Genomic DNA, 14789 nt, shown 5'->3' on the forward strand with positions numbered 1-14789 from the left:
CCGGGTGCAAGCCAGCTCAAAAGGAAGGAATTTGAGTTGCAAAACAGAAAGACCCTTCCCCAGATGTTGGTGTCTGCATTCACACAGCCTCCTCACCTGGTTCTATCAACCCAGCCTGTTTGGTTCAAGTTGGACAGCCAGTGGTTTGGGCAAGCTTGCCAAGTGGGGGAATTGAATAAGGAAGTTCAACAGGTTGAGGCAACTCCTGGGTCAGTGCCCTGTGTGAACCCAGGCTCCTCCATCAACCTGGCTCTGCTTTCTCAGCCCTCCAAGAAGGGAAGAGAAATGCCCAAGGTCATTTTTGCCCAGACTTAACATTTCCAAATCCACGACTGATGGTGGATGAGTGGAAAGCACCCGAAGGAACAAAGAAAGCCGGAGTCATTTGAAAGAAAATGTACAAACTGGTTTTACACTGGAATCCCAGCACCCTACAAAAATGGCATCAGGAAGTGACCAGGGTGGATCCCTGGTCTGCCAGCGGCAGGAAAGGCAGGGGGCCGACGGTGGGCCTGGGGCCTCCCTCACAGCTCCAGATGTTTCAAATGCTGCTGAAAGATTTCTTCAGCTCTCTGGAGATACTCCGCCGTCTTCTTCTTCACCGCCTCCCTGCGGGCTGGGTCTGGATCCCCTGCAAACAGGAAGACAGGTTTGATCCCACCCTTCTTGCCTCTTACTTGGATCCTGGAATCCGGCCGGGAAAAAAACGGTCAAACATCAGCTCAAAGCATCTGGCAGAGCAACAGGCTGGGATTACAGCCTCCGGGAATCGCCTTCCCCCGGCACAGAATCAGTGGCCGCATTCACACAACACACTTAAACCTGGATTCGTAAAAGTCGAAGCAGCTACGTTTGTGCGGCACGCTAAGCTTGGTGAAGGGTGAACCTTGGTTCATTTTTTCCCTTGGGCGTAGCCTATTGCACAGACGCAGCCTGTTTCGTTTAGGGTTCAGTGTGTTGTGTGAACCCAGGCCCAAGACTTTGGAAAGCAGGTTAATGGAATTGGGTGACTGCAGCCATTCTGTTCCCAAGCAGACTCATGATATGGGAGGGAGGAGGTATAATCAGGATGGCCACAGACAGGGCCTAAGGTGTAGATTTATCCCTTGAACTAGGATTAGCCACGGTTCTCTCTGCCTCTGGATATTTCTCTGAGTGCTGCTTCAAGTCTTCTCCAGCACAGCACTTCCTCTGCACTTAGGGGTAGAGCTTCTGCAAAAAACTTGGTATATATTTCCTCTCTGTTTTACTAACACACGCACTGAGAATCCATTTTTAAGAAAGAATGAAAACATGCCTGGGTTTAATGATGTCACCAGCGGTGCCCAATCAGTGTTTATGCACAACTGATTTCAGTTGCAAAACCAGCTTTTGCTGAGTTTGTATCTTCCCCAACTGGTGCCTATGGAATACCTTGTGACTGCAATTCCCAGAATTCCCAAGTTGGCTAAGAATTCTGGGACATGCAGACTTTGCCCATCGGAAATGTTCAGGGGAGGCTGACTATTGAATGAAGTCTTCTCTCGGTTCAAACGAGAAAGCCTGTTCTTTAGGTGAAATGAGAAGTGGGGGAGGTTTATAATGCCACTTTCAGCTCCAATGACACCCAACATCTGGGATCATGCAACACATTAAGGCTGGCTGGGGAATTCTGGGAGTTGAAGTCCACTCAAAGTGGCCAAGTTTGGACAACACTGACTTAAGTGAAATAAACCATAGTCCTTGCGTTTGCACAACTAACCCATCATGTTAGTTATGCTCGTGTTTTACACAGGCGGTTTGCTTATGGCTTAGGGCAGTGTTTCCCAACCTTGTCAATTTTAAGATGGGCGGACTTCAACTCCCAGAATTCCCCAGCCAGCAGGCTTTATGGACTCCCACATCTTAACACTGCTGAGGCTGGAAACACTGGCTTAGTGAGTAGGTTCCCACAACACATCAGACTAGGGTAAATGGGGTGGGGTTGTTTCTGGTTCAGTGGGTGGGGGGAACCCACCCCTTCTCTTCACCGGACGTGTGACTGAGGACGTTATCTCAAGCCCCTACAGCACTGTGAACGGTGTACTGAGCGCTGAGATTCTGTTCCCCTGCCCTGAGGATCAAGGTCGCAGTCTCTCAAACCTGGACCTGGCCTTCTGGGGGCTCTCAGGGGCCACTGGTGAACTTGCCGGGTTCTGCTCAGTAGATCAACGTCCTGGTCCAGGCACGGATGTCTCCCTAGGAACAGCAGGCGCCTTGACTGGATCTCGGTGCCCCCTGCGCTCAGCAACTCTCCAGGGACCAAACTCTCCCCAAGGGGGCCCAAGGGACCTGCACCTGCAACTCAAGTTACCTTGCAGACCTTGAAGGAGCAAGTCAACTCCGCTGCGGTAGCCATGAAAGGCCCCCGAGTAGTCTTTGGTGGCTTCACACCGCACGGCCTGCCGGATCCGCTCCGTTGCCAGGGGCAGATACCTGCTGGCATCAAACGAGGCCCCTCCTTCCTCGGGCTTCTGCATCGTTTCCGCACTGAGCAAGGGCCCTGGCCTGGTCCCCGAGGCTTCTAGAGAGGCCAGATCTTCTCCGTGGCAGAGACCGGCGGCAGCAGAGGCTGGGTCACAGAGAAAACAACGGATGGGCAGAGGCTCAACTGGTTAGGGGAGGCATGCCAGGAGACGGGAGCCGTGTGGGGAGACCCTTCCAACCCCTATTGGGGTCTGGGGTGGGCCTCCACTCCCTGTCCCAGGCCTGCGCATGGATGGGAGACGTGCCCTTGGTGGCCCTCCATCGCCTACCTACCTTCCTTGGAACAGGGGTCGAAGAGGGCTAATTCTTGGACCGATAAGAGGCAGTGGGAAGGTGAGTCGCTCTTAGCTTCTTCCTCGTCTTCCTCCTCAAAGGCAAAGAGGGCGTCCAGGTCCTCCAGTTTCATGGGCTCAGAGGCCCCCTCTGTAGTAGAAGCATCAGTAAATGGAAGCAGGAGCATCACTTCCACTAAGCCCCTTCCGTTATGGACCGGCCACCCTAAGATCAGCGTGTTCCCAAAGCTGGAGGGATCCAGGCTAATCGCACCAGTTACAGACTCCGCGCTGGACACCCCAAGCGTCTTTCCAGGTTCAGGGTTCTTCAGAAGCCCCAGAAGAGAACTCAACATGTGGGGAAAACGGATTCTGCAAACCACAACAGCTGGAATCACCTCCCACCCTAAAGCAAAACTGAACCAACCACATTATGGCTTAGGGCAAACTCTGGACCTACCCGCTGCAGTTTGTAAACCATAGTTTATTTTTATTTATTTATTTATTATTAAATGTATATGCTGCCCATCTCCCCCAGAGGGTGACTCTGGGTGGCTTACAATTAAAAACCAAGACAATAAAAACAATAAAAACAGATTAAAATCCCCCCCGATTAAAATCCCAAGTAATTTATGGCTTATGGCTTAGTGTGAGATGCAAATCCGTACCTCGCCTATTTGGCAAGTGGGTCTTCTAGAGAGTAGGGTAAGACCTGTGAGCCATGTTCTCACAACATGATTAACTAAATCAACAGGGTGTTAAGCTTTGCAGACAATTCAGTCCAGCTCATTGACCTATTTGGCATCTCTAGTCCTCCAAGAAAAAGAGTTGGAGAGAAAGAGCAACAGGACACACTTCCTGAAGCTAGTTACGTCATGACATTTTGCCTCAGTGTGGGCCACTTTAAGTTCCGTGGACTTCAACTCCCAGAATTCCCCAGCCAGCCATGCTGGGGAATTCTGGGAGTTGAAGTCAACATAGCTTAAAGTGGCCCGGGATGAGAAACACTATGACAGAAGGGCTTGTGGGACTGTCTGGGCAAAGTAGGTGGAACTTTATTGTCAAAATGAGGACTTTTGACCTTGTTAATGTGAGACTGGGTGGCCGGGCCATATTAAGATTGGACTGGGTTAGTGGTTAACTGGGTTAAGCACACTGTAGAAACAGGCTCATTTACTCCAAATGCTGGGATCAAAAATACAACAATCCAAAGAGAAACCTGAAAAATCCAGGGGAAACTGTTCGATTTTTCCCCATATTTCCCCCAAACAATCAGGAAAAAATGGAGGGTAGGATTTTCAGGGATTCTCTTTTTCCGTCTTTCCATTTTCCAGCCTCCCCTTGACCCACGTGCACACCTTGTGTAAGAGCGCACCTGAGCATGTGCAGAATGCCTTTCTCTACACAAGGTGGGCCTAATGGAAATGCGATCTTCAGCCTTTGCCCTTCTAGGAACCAGAGCCTTAAGGGCGTACCTCTGTTCTCCGTCTGAGGCTCAGAGACGTCGTTTTTGCTGGCCGCCGCCGGCTTTGCGTCCAGGAGTCCATCTTCCTGGACTAACCCCAGAGCATCCTCGCCCTGTTCGATGCCCCCCACGGGCACCGGGATCAGAGGGAGAGGCAGAGGAGGCGAGTCGCAGTGCCCAGGACAACTCCTCCCCTCTCCACCCTAGAAGAGCAAGACAGACGCTGCCTTCACGCAATCCACTGAACCGAGTCGCTGAGTTCCTCTGCCTTCTGGATTTGGGCACTAGGCTGAGTCAGAAACTATGGGCCGGGTTCGCATAACAGGCTCAAATCAAAACTAACCAAGCTCGCCACGTTGTATGAGGGCAGCTGCCGGGGCTGGTTAAGCATGTTGCACCAGCTTCTACGTACAACATGCTAAACCCTAAACTTGGCCCAGTCACACACAACGGCTGTGTTGGCAGGGTTGGGCACAGCGTGTGGAGCCATATCGTGGTTTAACGTAATGAAATGTAAGATGCCCAGGCAAGGGATGACCCTGACCCACAAAGCCATTCGATGCTAGTCTGGCAAGCTGTGGCAACCCACCCCATGGATCCAACAGTCCAACGAACTTTCTTGCAGGGATCGCAACAAAAATGGAGCCCCGCTTTTGCGAGGGAAGAGGGAGATTAGGAATCACGGTCAACTTTGTCACCGTGGCCCCTCAGGACTCAAAGCGGGGCCCCTGGCAAACCACGATGGCTCAGTGCACGGTCAGCCCTCCCTCCCCAACAAACGCGGCTCGTGCTAATGGGGCTACCCCGGATCTAAAATGAATGAATGAATAAATTATGGTACCCGGAAGAATTCTTTCAGCTGGGGGCTGTTGTTTAAGGCTGGGATGTGCACGGTGAAGCGCAACATGGCTTCCGCCGCCTTCCGCCTCTCTTCGATCACCTCGGGGTCAAAGCGGCCTGCGGAACGGGGGCAACGTTACAGGATGCGATGAAGCTCAGGACTGCCGCTCCCCTAATTCCCAGCGAATGTGGCCAACAGGAGGGGCAGTGCCAGCCTTCCCAGGAGACCAGACAGGGAACACGACCAGGTGAGCTAATCCTACTTTATCGCAAGGCTACGTTGACAGAATCTTGCAACTCTGAAGGCACAATTCTCCCCCGGGGAGTATAATCCTTTTACAGCCTGGGAACTGAGGGAGGGTCCCTTCTGGGCCTCTTTCTCCACCCACTATGCAGCTGTGGGCTGTGCCCTCTCTTATCGGACCGTTCCCTTGGCAGCACCTCTTCTGCCCGTCGCCCCAGGTCATTCTCACAGAACATTACAGGGAGTCCCCTCTAGATGTGTGGGATTGCCAATGGCTGGGGGTTGGGGGCACTGTAGTCCCAGCCCACTGGGAAGGCAGCAGGTTGGGGAAGAGTGGAAGGAAGGAGCTGAGCCCAAGAACTCACCGAAGACCTGGGCTCTGGGGAAGGAGGGGAAGTCTTCCATGCGACGGAAGAGGTTGCGATGGGTGTAAGCCAGGTCCGTGTGCAGTTTCTTAAAGTCACTGTACCTCTTCCAGACCACAATCTGTGGGATGCAAAGGAGGGGGAGATGCAGAGAAGGAAAAGCCCATTCCCCAGATCCAGCTGGATCTTGCCTATGCTGGCTCTCTCCAGTCAGGGGCTCCCTGCATGTCTGAAGAGCCAGCGTAGTGCAGTGCAGTGTTTCTTAACCTTAGCCACTTTAAGACAGGTGGACTTCAACTCCCAGAATTCCCCAGCCAGCATGCCTCCCCCTTCTCAGGATGGTGTGTTGTGAGAAGGGCTTCTTTGCCCTTTCTGGGCAGGCTGGGTCCACCCCGTCAGGACGTACCTCCTTGACATCGTCCGGATTCACCCTTGAGACGAACTGGAAGGAAAGAGATGCAGGACGTTGAAAGCCAGCCCCCAGTCGCCCTCGACCCACGGGCAGACGCCTTGCCAGTTCTGCCCACCCCGACCGCCGGGCAGTCACGGGAATGGCAGAGGCGTTGCGGGGCTCTGTGGCGGTGGGCAAAGCGCGAGATGCCAGCTCAAGGCTGGTTCCCTCCCTCCTGCCCGCCTGCCTGCTTGCCCAGATGTTTTCTGCCCGAGCAAATGCAGCCAGGAGGCAGAGCCCCCCCAGCCCCCCCAGCCCCGCCTCCAGTCAGCTGGCAGCAACGCCTCCCCGCCTGGCACCCGCATCGCCCCAGCTCTGCGGATGCAGGAGGAGGAGGACGGGAATTACAATGCCAGGCGACTGCAAAGGGCCAGGCGGGGGAGGGAAGCTGGGGAGCAGCCTCCACCCCACTCTGCAAAGCAAAGGTGGGCTTTCTTCACGCCCCTCTGCCCAGCCCTCTGCACATGCCCCTGAAGCTCGCGCTTTGCTTCTTCTTCCTCCACGGGCTGCACCGCATCGGTCTTGGGAGAGAGCGGCGACCCGCCCCGGGAGTCTCCCCGCAACCCCCTCCTCACTTTGGCGGTGACTTTGTACTCCGTGTAGCCCTTCGGGTGGCCGCGGGGCTCGGCGACCGTGTACGAGCGCTGGTACTCCTCCTTCGCCCGGCGGGACATCCCGCCGCCTCTTCGGGCGTCGCGGCGCCTTTAAATCCAGGGCTGCGGCCGCCCGCGAGAGGGTCCGCGCGCCGCCGGGGTGCCCGGGCTCTCCTGCAGGGCGCATGCGCGCCCGGCCCTCGCCCCGCCCGGAGGCGGCCGCGCGAGGGAGCGTCTGCGAAGGGCAGTCCGGCGAGTTCGGCGTTTAGGGACCCTGGGCGATGTCCTCGATTGGCAAAGGAGAACCACGACCGGTTTCTTCCGTCACCCTGGCGCCCTTCAGGGACCTTGGAAGGACCACTCCCGGAATCCCAAACCTTGGGAGTTGGAGCCTCAACGTGCATCCAGAGCAGTGTTTCTCAACCTTGGCCACTTTAAGATGGGTGGACTTCAACTCCCAGAATTCCCCAGCCAGCATGGCTGGCTGGGGAATTCTGGGAGTTGAAGTCCACCCATCTTAAAGAGGTCAAGGTTGAGAAACACTGCTCTAGAGGTTGCCAAGCTGGAAAAATTTGGTTTATTCCGATCTGCACCTGGACCTCTTTTATTAGGGAGGGGGAAAGAACTTTTGCAACCAGAAATATGTTTTCCTGCATCTGGGGTTGAATAAGCAGAATTGTCTCTCTCCAAAGTAGAGTTATGGTCATTTCAGTGTTCTTAACAGTCTGGGGACTGGGACTGTCGTGCCGTCAAATGGAAAATGGAGTTTTCACAACAATAAATAAAACCAGGAATAAAATCTGTATGCTGGCAGTTATACTAAAATAAAAAGCAGGTCAGCTGGGCGACGCGAATTCTGTTCTAAGTTCAGAAGGCGTTCCGAGCCATCTTGTTCCGGGTTGGTCCAAAAATGCGTCCTCTCTCTCTTCAATGGGGGGTGGAATTCCTGCATTGCCCAGGGTGCTTCACCTGTTGAATCGGGCTGTGGCCTGCGTTCACACGATGGGCCAAACCCGAAACTAGAAACCAACAGGCCAACTTTGCATCAGCCGCGCAGCCGCAGAACTGGCTTAAAAAACCAACCAAGCTTCCAAGGGGGCGTGAATCCAGTCGCTGGGTCTTTCCCTGACCAGTTGGTTGTGGGAACCCAACCCCTCCGCTAAGTAACCCAGGCCTGGTCTGCCACGGGCAAGCCTGGAACCCAGCGCAGTGCTGAGTCCTGCACACGATGCACCCCTCTTCCTAGCCCAGCCGAAAACATACAAGCTGCCTCTAAACCCGCGGAGCCACCGAGACACCCTCTTTTTAAAACACAGCCACGGCTTTATTAGTCTGCTTTGAATATGATCCCACGTGGGGAAGCGAGGTGAGGAAGGGGCCCAGGGCTTTCCCCCCGGCCCCTGCAGCAGGACCGATGCCAGGGGTCACGCCGGATGGAGACACGGACAGATTTTTGTGCTGGATTTTTTGTTGGGCCCCGGGTCCAGGTCAAAGATGGGCCTTTGAGCATTGGACAAAATACAGTCTCTAGATCAGTGTTTCTGAACCTTGGCCACTTTAAGATAGGTGGACTTCAACTCCCAGAATTCCCCAGCCAGCAACGCTGGCTGGGGAATTCTGGGAGTTGAAGTCCACCTATCTTAAAGTGGCCAAGGTTCAGAAACCGCTGTAGATCCTCTCAGTCCGCAGTGAATATCCGGCTTGAGATGTCATCCAAAAGCCAGTCAATGCCCGCCAGCAGATTCTCCCCGGTGTATGCGCTGCAGCCACGGATGCACCAATGGTGGGTCTGGATGCTGTCAAGGTCCAGGGCCTGGGGAGGAAGGAAAGGGAAAAAGCAGGGCAATCCCCTTCCGTGCAAGGCCGGCAAAGACTTGAGGGGCCCGGGGACCCATCCAAAGCCTTGAAACCTGGCCTAGGGCCTGCAAAGCGGTAAAAAAAGTCAAGATGGCGGCTGCATGCGTTGCGCAGGGCTTAGAATGCACAATCGTGGCCACCATCTTGACCTCCCTGCCCTGGGTTGATGATCCTGTCTGGGCTCACTGTCTCCTCTGGAGGGGGCAAACAGGGCATTTGGGGGGGGAAGCAGGGCCAGCGGAACAGCTACACTAAGCTGTGGTTTCTTAACCAACCGTGCCTAAAGCGGGTCTCAGTGGCTGGGACGGTGCCACGTCGGACTTTAAAATGGGAGGAGCCACTGATGATCTGGCATTGTTTATTACCCACCCCGGGCCTAATGGACGCTGGGCAAAGACTTTGTGCCATTCGCCAATGCTCCGCCTGGGAATCAGCTTTGCGTTGGTGGAGCAGCAAATTTGATAATCTGATTCCAGGTTCAACTAACAGTCTGATAACTGTTTTTCCATCTTTTTATCTATCTTTTATTTATTTATTTATCAAATTTGTCACCGCCCATCTTGTTGAAACAACTCTAAATGGGCATGGGTGTGGGTATCTATATATAAATATATAGAGAGAGATACAAAACACAGACATTGTTTATATAAATATATATGTGGTGAACAAAACAAAAAAAATAACTCTAGGGAATAGGAGAAAAATGAAAAAAATACTATAGCAAGATTTAAAATTTTGATTTCAGATCAAAATCAAACATTTAAAAAGAATGTACGTAATTACATTTGATAGAAATTTTCTTTCTATCTGCAGGTCCTTCCATACTATTGACACAGATAATAGGGACTAGGCCAGTGTTTCTCAACCATGGCAGCTTGAAGATGCATGGACCAACTCCCAGAATTCCCTAGCCAGCCTGGCTGGGGAATCCTGGGAGTTGAAGTCCACATGTCTTAAAGTTGCCAAGGTTGAGGAACACTGCCCGAGGAATGCCCTCCAGGCCCCCCACTGAGGTGGCTGCCCTCCTGGGAACTGCCACGGTCCTTACCTCCTGGATGGCGCTGGGACTTAATGCTCCTGGCAGGTCCTGCTTGTTGGCAAAGATGAGAAGTGTGGCCCCAGCCAAACGCTGCGGAGAGAGAAACCCATGAGATGCGCCAAATCTTCTCACCCAACTGAATGATCAGTTCAGCTTCTGAAGCAAAAAGGGGTTGGGGAAGCCTGGCCGACTCTTATCCTGGGTGAGAAGAATGGATCAGGCTAAAGCCGTGTTTCTCAACCTGGGCCACTTTAAGATGGGTGGACTTCAACTCCCAGAATTCTGATGCTGGCTGGGGAATTCTGGGAGTTGAAGTCCACTCATCTTAAAGTGGCCAAGTTTGGACAACACTGGTCTATTGTGTGAAAGCCTTTGTCCCTGATGGGATGCAGCATATTGTGCAAACCCAGAAGGGCCTGGCTCTACCACTGGAAGGGCCTGACTCTACCACTGCGGTATAGCACTTTCCAATCCAGCCCCGCCCTTGCTGGGTTGAGCCACAACAGAGCCAATTTCCCATGTAGCTTTACTCGACGGTGTCTCAGCAGAAGCTCAGCAGTGCCAGAGTTGGTTAAAACCTGGATGGGAGACCACAAGGAAACTCCAGGGGTGGAGACTACATTGGCAAGAAAATTACATAATTATATCCATGATGTGACTAGGAGTCAAGCACCACTCAAAGGAGAGCCCAGCCAAGTGGCGACCCCTATCCAGATTTTGCAAACCTCAAAAAACTAAATGGGTCGAGCCCTCCTGGTGCCCTCCGGACGTGTGGGGAATCAGCCACAGGATTCCCAGAATTCCCTGCCCATGCCAAGGAATTCTGGGAGCGGAGCCCCCAGAGATCCTGGACGCTTGTGAAGCCGCCCTCCCGCTCTCCCCAGCCAGGGCGGCCCACCTCCTCCACCAGGAGGGTCTGCAGCTCCCGTCTGCAGTCGTCCAGCCGCTGGTGGTCGGCGCTGTCCACCACCCAGATGAGCCCGTCCGTGCTCTCGAAATAGTTGCGCCAGTAGGAGCGCAGGGACTTCTGCCCCCCCACGTCCCAGATGTTCAGCTTGAACCTGTGGGAGAGAGAAGCAGGGCGGCGATGGGGGGCAGGCCAAAGGCCAGGGGGAGGGAGGAGGACGGGCGGGGGGGCAGGTGCCTCACCCGCGATGCTCCAGGGTCTTGATGTTGAAGCCCAGCGTGGGCGAGATGGTGTCGATCTCGTCTCCGTTGAACTTCTTCAGGATGGTGGTTTTGCCGGCGTTGTCCAGGCCCCTGACGGTGGCCCGAGTCAAGGGCAATAAGCCACGGTGGAAAGAGCGGGGAGCGTAAAGAGGAACGCGCCAAGCTCCTGGCAAAGGAAAAGGAAAGAACAGGTGCGTGCGTGGGAGCGTCTGGCCACGCCTGCTAGTCTCCCAAGCGCTTCTGTGCCCCTGAACCCGGGGCGAGCCTGCCTGGGAGGCGCACAGTCTGCAGAGACAGCCCAAAGCACTCTGCCCACGCACAAGGCCGCTCTTGGCCAGCCACCGTTGGGAGGGGGCGCAGCCCGAGGCCGCTCCTCTCCCCCGGGACGCAAAGTCCGGCGTCCCTCCTCTCCTCTCCCAGCCCGCCCCCGCGCCCACTCCCCTTTTCCTCGCGGAAGGATACAGCATGAGCAGCCGCAGCTCCCGCTCCTTCTGCCGCATCTTCTTCAGGATGCTGAGCAGCCCCATCGCCCGCGCGGAAGGTCTGGCCGCGCTCCTCCCACTGCCGGGACGCCGCGGCCCCGCCTCCCAGGGCCCCGCCTCCGCCAATCAGGAATGCCGGGGGCGTTCCCGCCCGAAGAGGCATAAGGGAAAAGAACGCCTATGAAATTCGGGCTCGCAATCGCAACCCCTCGGGTTCCTGGCTCTGCGCCGCGACCAGGGAGATGGCAGCAAAGAGACGCCCCCAAAATCTGAAGCGTTCCTGCCATCTAGCGATCGCCCGGATTTTTGCAGCCCAGATCTGATGCATTATTTTAAAGACACTAAAAATAATAAAAAAAGAAGCATTATTTTAAACACCTGGTCTGATTGCGCGTTTGTGCGAATACTGCCTGGGTGTTTGAGACAAAGTTTTCGGTGTACTCAGAAATGAAAGTGTCCCACAAAATTAATTTCCTTGGCAGCTCAGTGGGTGCAAGGTTTAGGGATTTAGTACGGTTTTCCATCGACTGCGCATCTCTCACTCCAAAAGGTACCCGAAGTCGAGTCCGACCACAAGTCAGACCTCACCCCATTTCTCCCCGTGGCCACTCACCGTCGAGTCCCGCCCCCCTCCGGGAAGATAAGACGAATCGCCAAGCTGGAGGACGGCAGCGTAGATTTGCGAGCTGCAGAGGGATGCGTACTGTCGGATTCCGGCTTTAAACAGAACTTTCCTTTTTTAACGCTTTCCGGAGGGAAGCGACAGACCCAACAAAATGAGAGGGGAAAAAATCTCAGTCCTGTCTAAATTCGTTTTTTACGATGTTTATTTAATGCAAAATAAGGAATTAGTGGTCTTTGTTGATCAACTTGCTCGGAAAAGACACCCAAGGTAGCTTACACATAAAATCAAGGAATGATTCGTGCTGCTGGACAGGCATCTGCACATGCTCAGAGACTCCCTTCCTTGGCATTTGGGGATGGGCCGTTATCTGACTCTCAGGAATGCCCAAGGTCGTGCCAGCGTGAGACCCGGAGGGAATCTTCGACATGCGCAGGAGAGACCCAAGGCTGGCGGGGGCGGGTGAAATGGGAAGGGGGTAACACTAAGGTTTGGCGCGCGCGGGACTCGGTTCCAGCGATGCTCGGGGGCTGCGCGTTACTTTCCCGGTAAATGAGCTTTCCTTCGCGCCTGCCTCGGTTTCAGTGAGGGTTGCTTTCGGTGGGAACCGAGTGCGCGGTTCTTGCATAGAGCTGGAGCTGCCCTTCGGATTTTGCCGGGAACGAAAGTTCACCGAGGAAGAGCCCTTGGACGGGCGTCGGGAGGAGCCGCGTGAGCTCGAGATGGCAGAGGAAGGTGTCCGGGTGGAGGCTGGAGTCGCTCGCGGCGTCGGGGTGGCTCCAAGTCCGAAGAAGAGGGAGCCGGGACGCCGGGGCGCCTCACTGGAGGGCCGCATGGCTAAGCTAGAGATCCAGCTTCCTTCCCTGGCGGAGGAACTGGAGTCGTTGAAGAGGGCGGCAAGGAACGTGCTGGGCATCCGGGGCCGGGGCCGTCGACCCGGGGATCCCCAGACGGCCTCTGGGGACCGCGAGGAGGCGAGAGCGGAGTCGGCGCCCGGGGAAGAGGAGGGGAGAGAGACCCGCTGCTGCAGTGGGCGCTGAAGGCGAGGTTCGGGGGCAGCCCGGGTCAGCTGGCGGGCTTTCTGGCGCAGGTGCGGATCTGCCTGGGGCGATGCGGCCGCCTATTCCGGAACGACGCGGAGAGGGTGGATTACGTGTGCTGCTCCCTCGACGACCGGGCGGCGGAGTGGGCGGCGGAGCTGCGCGAGGCCGAAGCGGCGGAACTCGCACATTGCGAGCGCTTCGAGGACCGCTTCGCCGTCGCGAGGGCGAAGGTGAGCATCACGCACATCAGACAAGGGAGCCGGACGGTGTCGGATGACGCGCTGGACTTCAGGCGGCTGGCCGGGAAGCTCCGGGACTGGCCCGAGGAGTTTACGATCGAGTGGGTCCAGGAGGGGCTGCGGCTGGACCTGCTGGAGGGCTCGCTGGCCAGGGGCTGCCCCAAAACCCTGAGCGAGTGGATCGGCCTTGCGGGGAGGGAGAACGGAGGCCGACTGGACGGCTGTGGCGGGAAGAGACGCGGCCAGCCGCACACCCCCGGCCAGACCCGGCTGGAGGCCGAAGGACGGCGGCCAGAACCAGGGCCGGGGGAGGCGCGGTTGCTTCGCGTGCGGAGAAGAGGGGCACCACGCGGCGAACTGCCCTCAAACCCACCTCCCGCAGACCGCACGGAGGAGCCGGCAGGCGGGGGCCCCACCGAAGGGTCCCACGCCGGGGCGAAGAGGAGCAGCTGCTCCGGGGGCGGAGGGGCAGCCCCGACTGCCTTGGGCGGCGGACAGCGACTCCTCCGAGGACGAGCAATAGCCGGCGGGAGACTCCAGCCGCCTGCTGGCAAACACGCCCCAAAGCCGGCGGACGACTCGGGGCGCGAAGACCCGACGGTCTCCTCCATGAAACTGATCTTCTTTTCCCAGGGGGCGGCGTGGCAGAGCCCTCGCGAGCCGAGCCGTCACTCGCACTGCTGGCTCGCTTGCTCCGCTCCTGCCATTACAAGGGGGGGCGGGGGAGGATGGGAATGCGAAGGGCTGGGCGCAGGCGAGCGGCTATCTCGCGCCCAGGAACGGCCAAGGCCGAACCAGCGCGCACAAGGGAGGGTCCAAGGCTGAAGGGGGAGGGAAATGCGGGGAGGGAGAACTAAGTTCTGGCGCCCGCAGGACTCAGTTCCAGCAATGCTTTAGAGCCATTCGCTACTTTCCAATAAATGAACTTTCCTTTGAACCTGCCTTGGTTTCAGTGAGGGTTGCTTTCAGCGGGAACCGAGTACCAGTTCTTACAATTGAAAAAGCTAAATTTCAGTAAGAGCAGTAGTTCTCATGCTGGCTGGGGAATTCTGGGAGTTGAAGTCCACATATCTTCAAATTGGTAGGGTTGCAAAACATCACACCAGGGACTTCTCATGAACTGAGTGATCAATGAATTGGTGTTGGGGGCCTCGGGGAGCACAGCGCATCCCTGCTCTTCATTCAAACAGCCTGGCCTAGAAGATGACGCATCGCATCGCTTTTGAAGCTGGCTGGATAAGATGCCTTAATAAGAGGCAGCTGCTTTAATGAACAGCAGAGAAATGCGGGGCTCATATCCACGTGAGGTTCAGAGGGCTTTTTTCAAATAATTTTCAAAGTGTGCAAAGCTAAGTTCTAGCCCCTTGATTACCCTCCCTCACCCTGCTTCAATTTCTCAGAATCCAATTTATCTATGCAGGATCCAGAGCCAGATCCAAAATAAAGTGGAAGTACAGGTATGCGCCATTGGGAACTTATATTTCTGCTGAGGCAGCTGTGAGACTAGGCCGAAGCTGCCATAACCTAAAGATGAAGCAGGCAGAGAGGACAAAAGATGAGATTCCTTCAGGGAGGTAGTGTCAAAACCTGCATCAACCAAAT

The 14789-nt window shown here is 55.5% G+C and overlaps 2 protein-coding genes across 2 annotated transcripts; both read right to left on the minus strand.

The window, feature by feature from the left end:
- Nucleotides 1-381: 381 nt before the first annotated feature.
- On the minus strand, nt 382-6935 carry SNX15 (sorting nexin 15). Its single transcript, XM_015891043.3, has 8 exons — nt 6718-6935; nt 6098-6133; nt 5692-5812; nt 5084-5199; nt 4253-4445; nt 2779-2928; nt 2333-2590; nt 382-631 (listed from the first exon to the last, which is right to left on the minus strand). Exons 1-8 carry the CDS (start codon nt 6814-6816, stop codon nt 525-527), a joined length of 1080 nt encoding a protein of 359 aa, XP_015746529.3. The 5' UTR covers nt 6817-6935; the 3' UTR covers nt 382-524.
- Nucleotides 6936-8037: 1102 nt separating this feature from the next.
- On the minus strand, nt 8038-11386 carry ARL2 (ARF like GTPase 2). Its single transcript, XM_007443793.3, has 5 exons — nt 11264-11386; nt 10781-10891; nt 10530-10692; nt 9641-9721; nt 8038-8548 (listed from the first exon to the last, which is right to left on the minus strand). Exons 1-5 carry the CDS (start codon nt 11326-11328, stop codon nt 8414-8416), a joined length of 555 nt encoding a protein of 184 aa, XP_007443855.1. The 5' UTR covers nt 11329-11386; the 3' UTR covers nt 8038-8413.
- Between the last annotated feature and the right edge of the window lie 3403 nt (nt 11387-14789).

This window comes from Python bivittatus, unplaced genomic scaffold (assembly GCF_059951505.1).
Source record: "Python bivittatus isolate LINGU-HERP-01145 unplaced genomic scaffold, Pbiv_v1 ctg000660_np1212, whole genome shotgun sequence".
NCBI lineage: Eukaryota > Metazoa > Chordata > Lepidosauria > Squamata > Pythonidae > Python > Python bivittatus.

What these genes read in the sequence shown, in the direction of transcription:
- SNX15 (XM_015891043.3), bottom strand. Translation starts at nt 6,816, where the DNA reads ATGTCCCGCCGGGCGAAGGAGGAGTACCAGCGCTCGTACACGGTCGCC. An exon ending in CCCCAGAGCCCAGGTCTTCG is followed by an intron (nt 5,200 to 5,691) that starts GTGAGTTCTTGG and finishes CCCGTTCCGCAG; the next exon opens with GCCGCTTTGACCCCGAGGTG. An exon ending in CGACCCCTGTTCCAAGGAAG is followed by an intron (nt 2,591 to 2,778) that starts GTAGGTAGGCGA and finishes TCTGTGACCCAG; the next exon opens with CCTCTGCTGCCGCCGGTCTC.
- ARL2 (XM_007443793.3), bottom strand. Translation starts at nt 11,328, where the DNA reads ATGGGGCTGCTCAGCATCCTGAAGAAGATGCGGCAGAAGGAGCGGGAG. An exon ending in GAGCTGCGGCTGCTCATGCT is followed by an intron (nt 10,892 to 11,263) that starts GTATCCTTCCGC and finishes GGCCACCGTCAG; the next exon opens with GGGCCTGGACAACGCCGGCA. An exon ending in AAGACCCTGGAGCATCGCGG is followed by an intron (nt 10,693 to 10,780) that starts GTGAGGCACCTG and finishes TCTCTCCCACAG; the next exon opens with GTTCAAGCTGAACATCTGGG.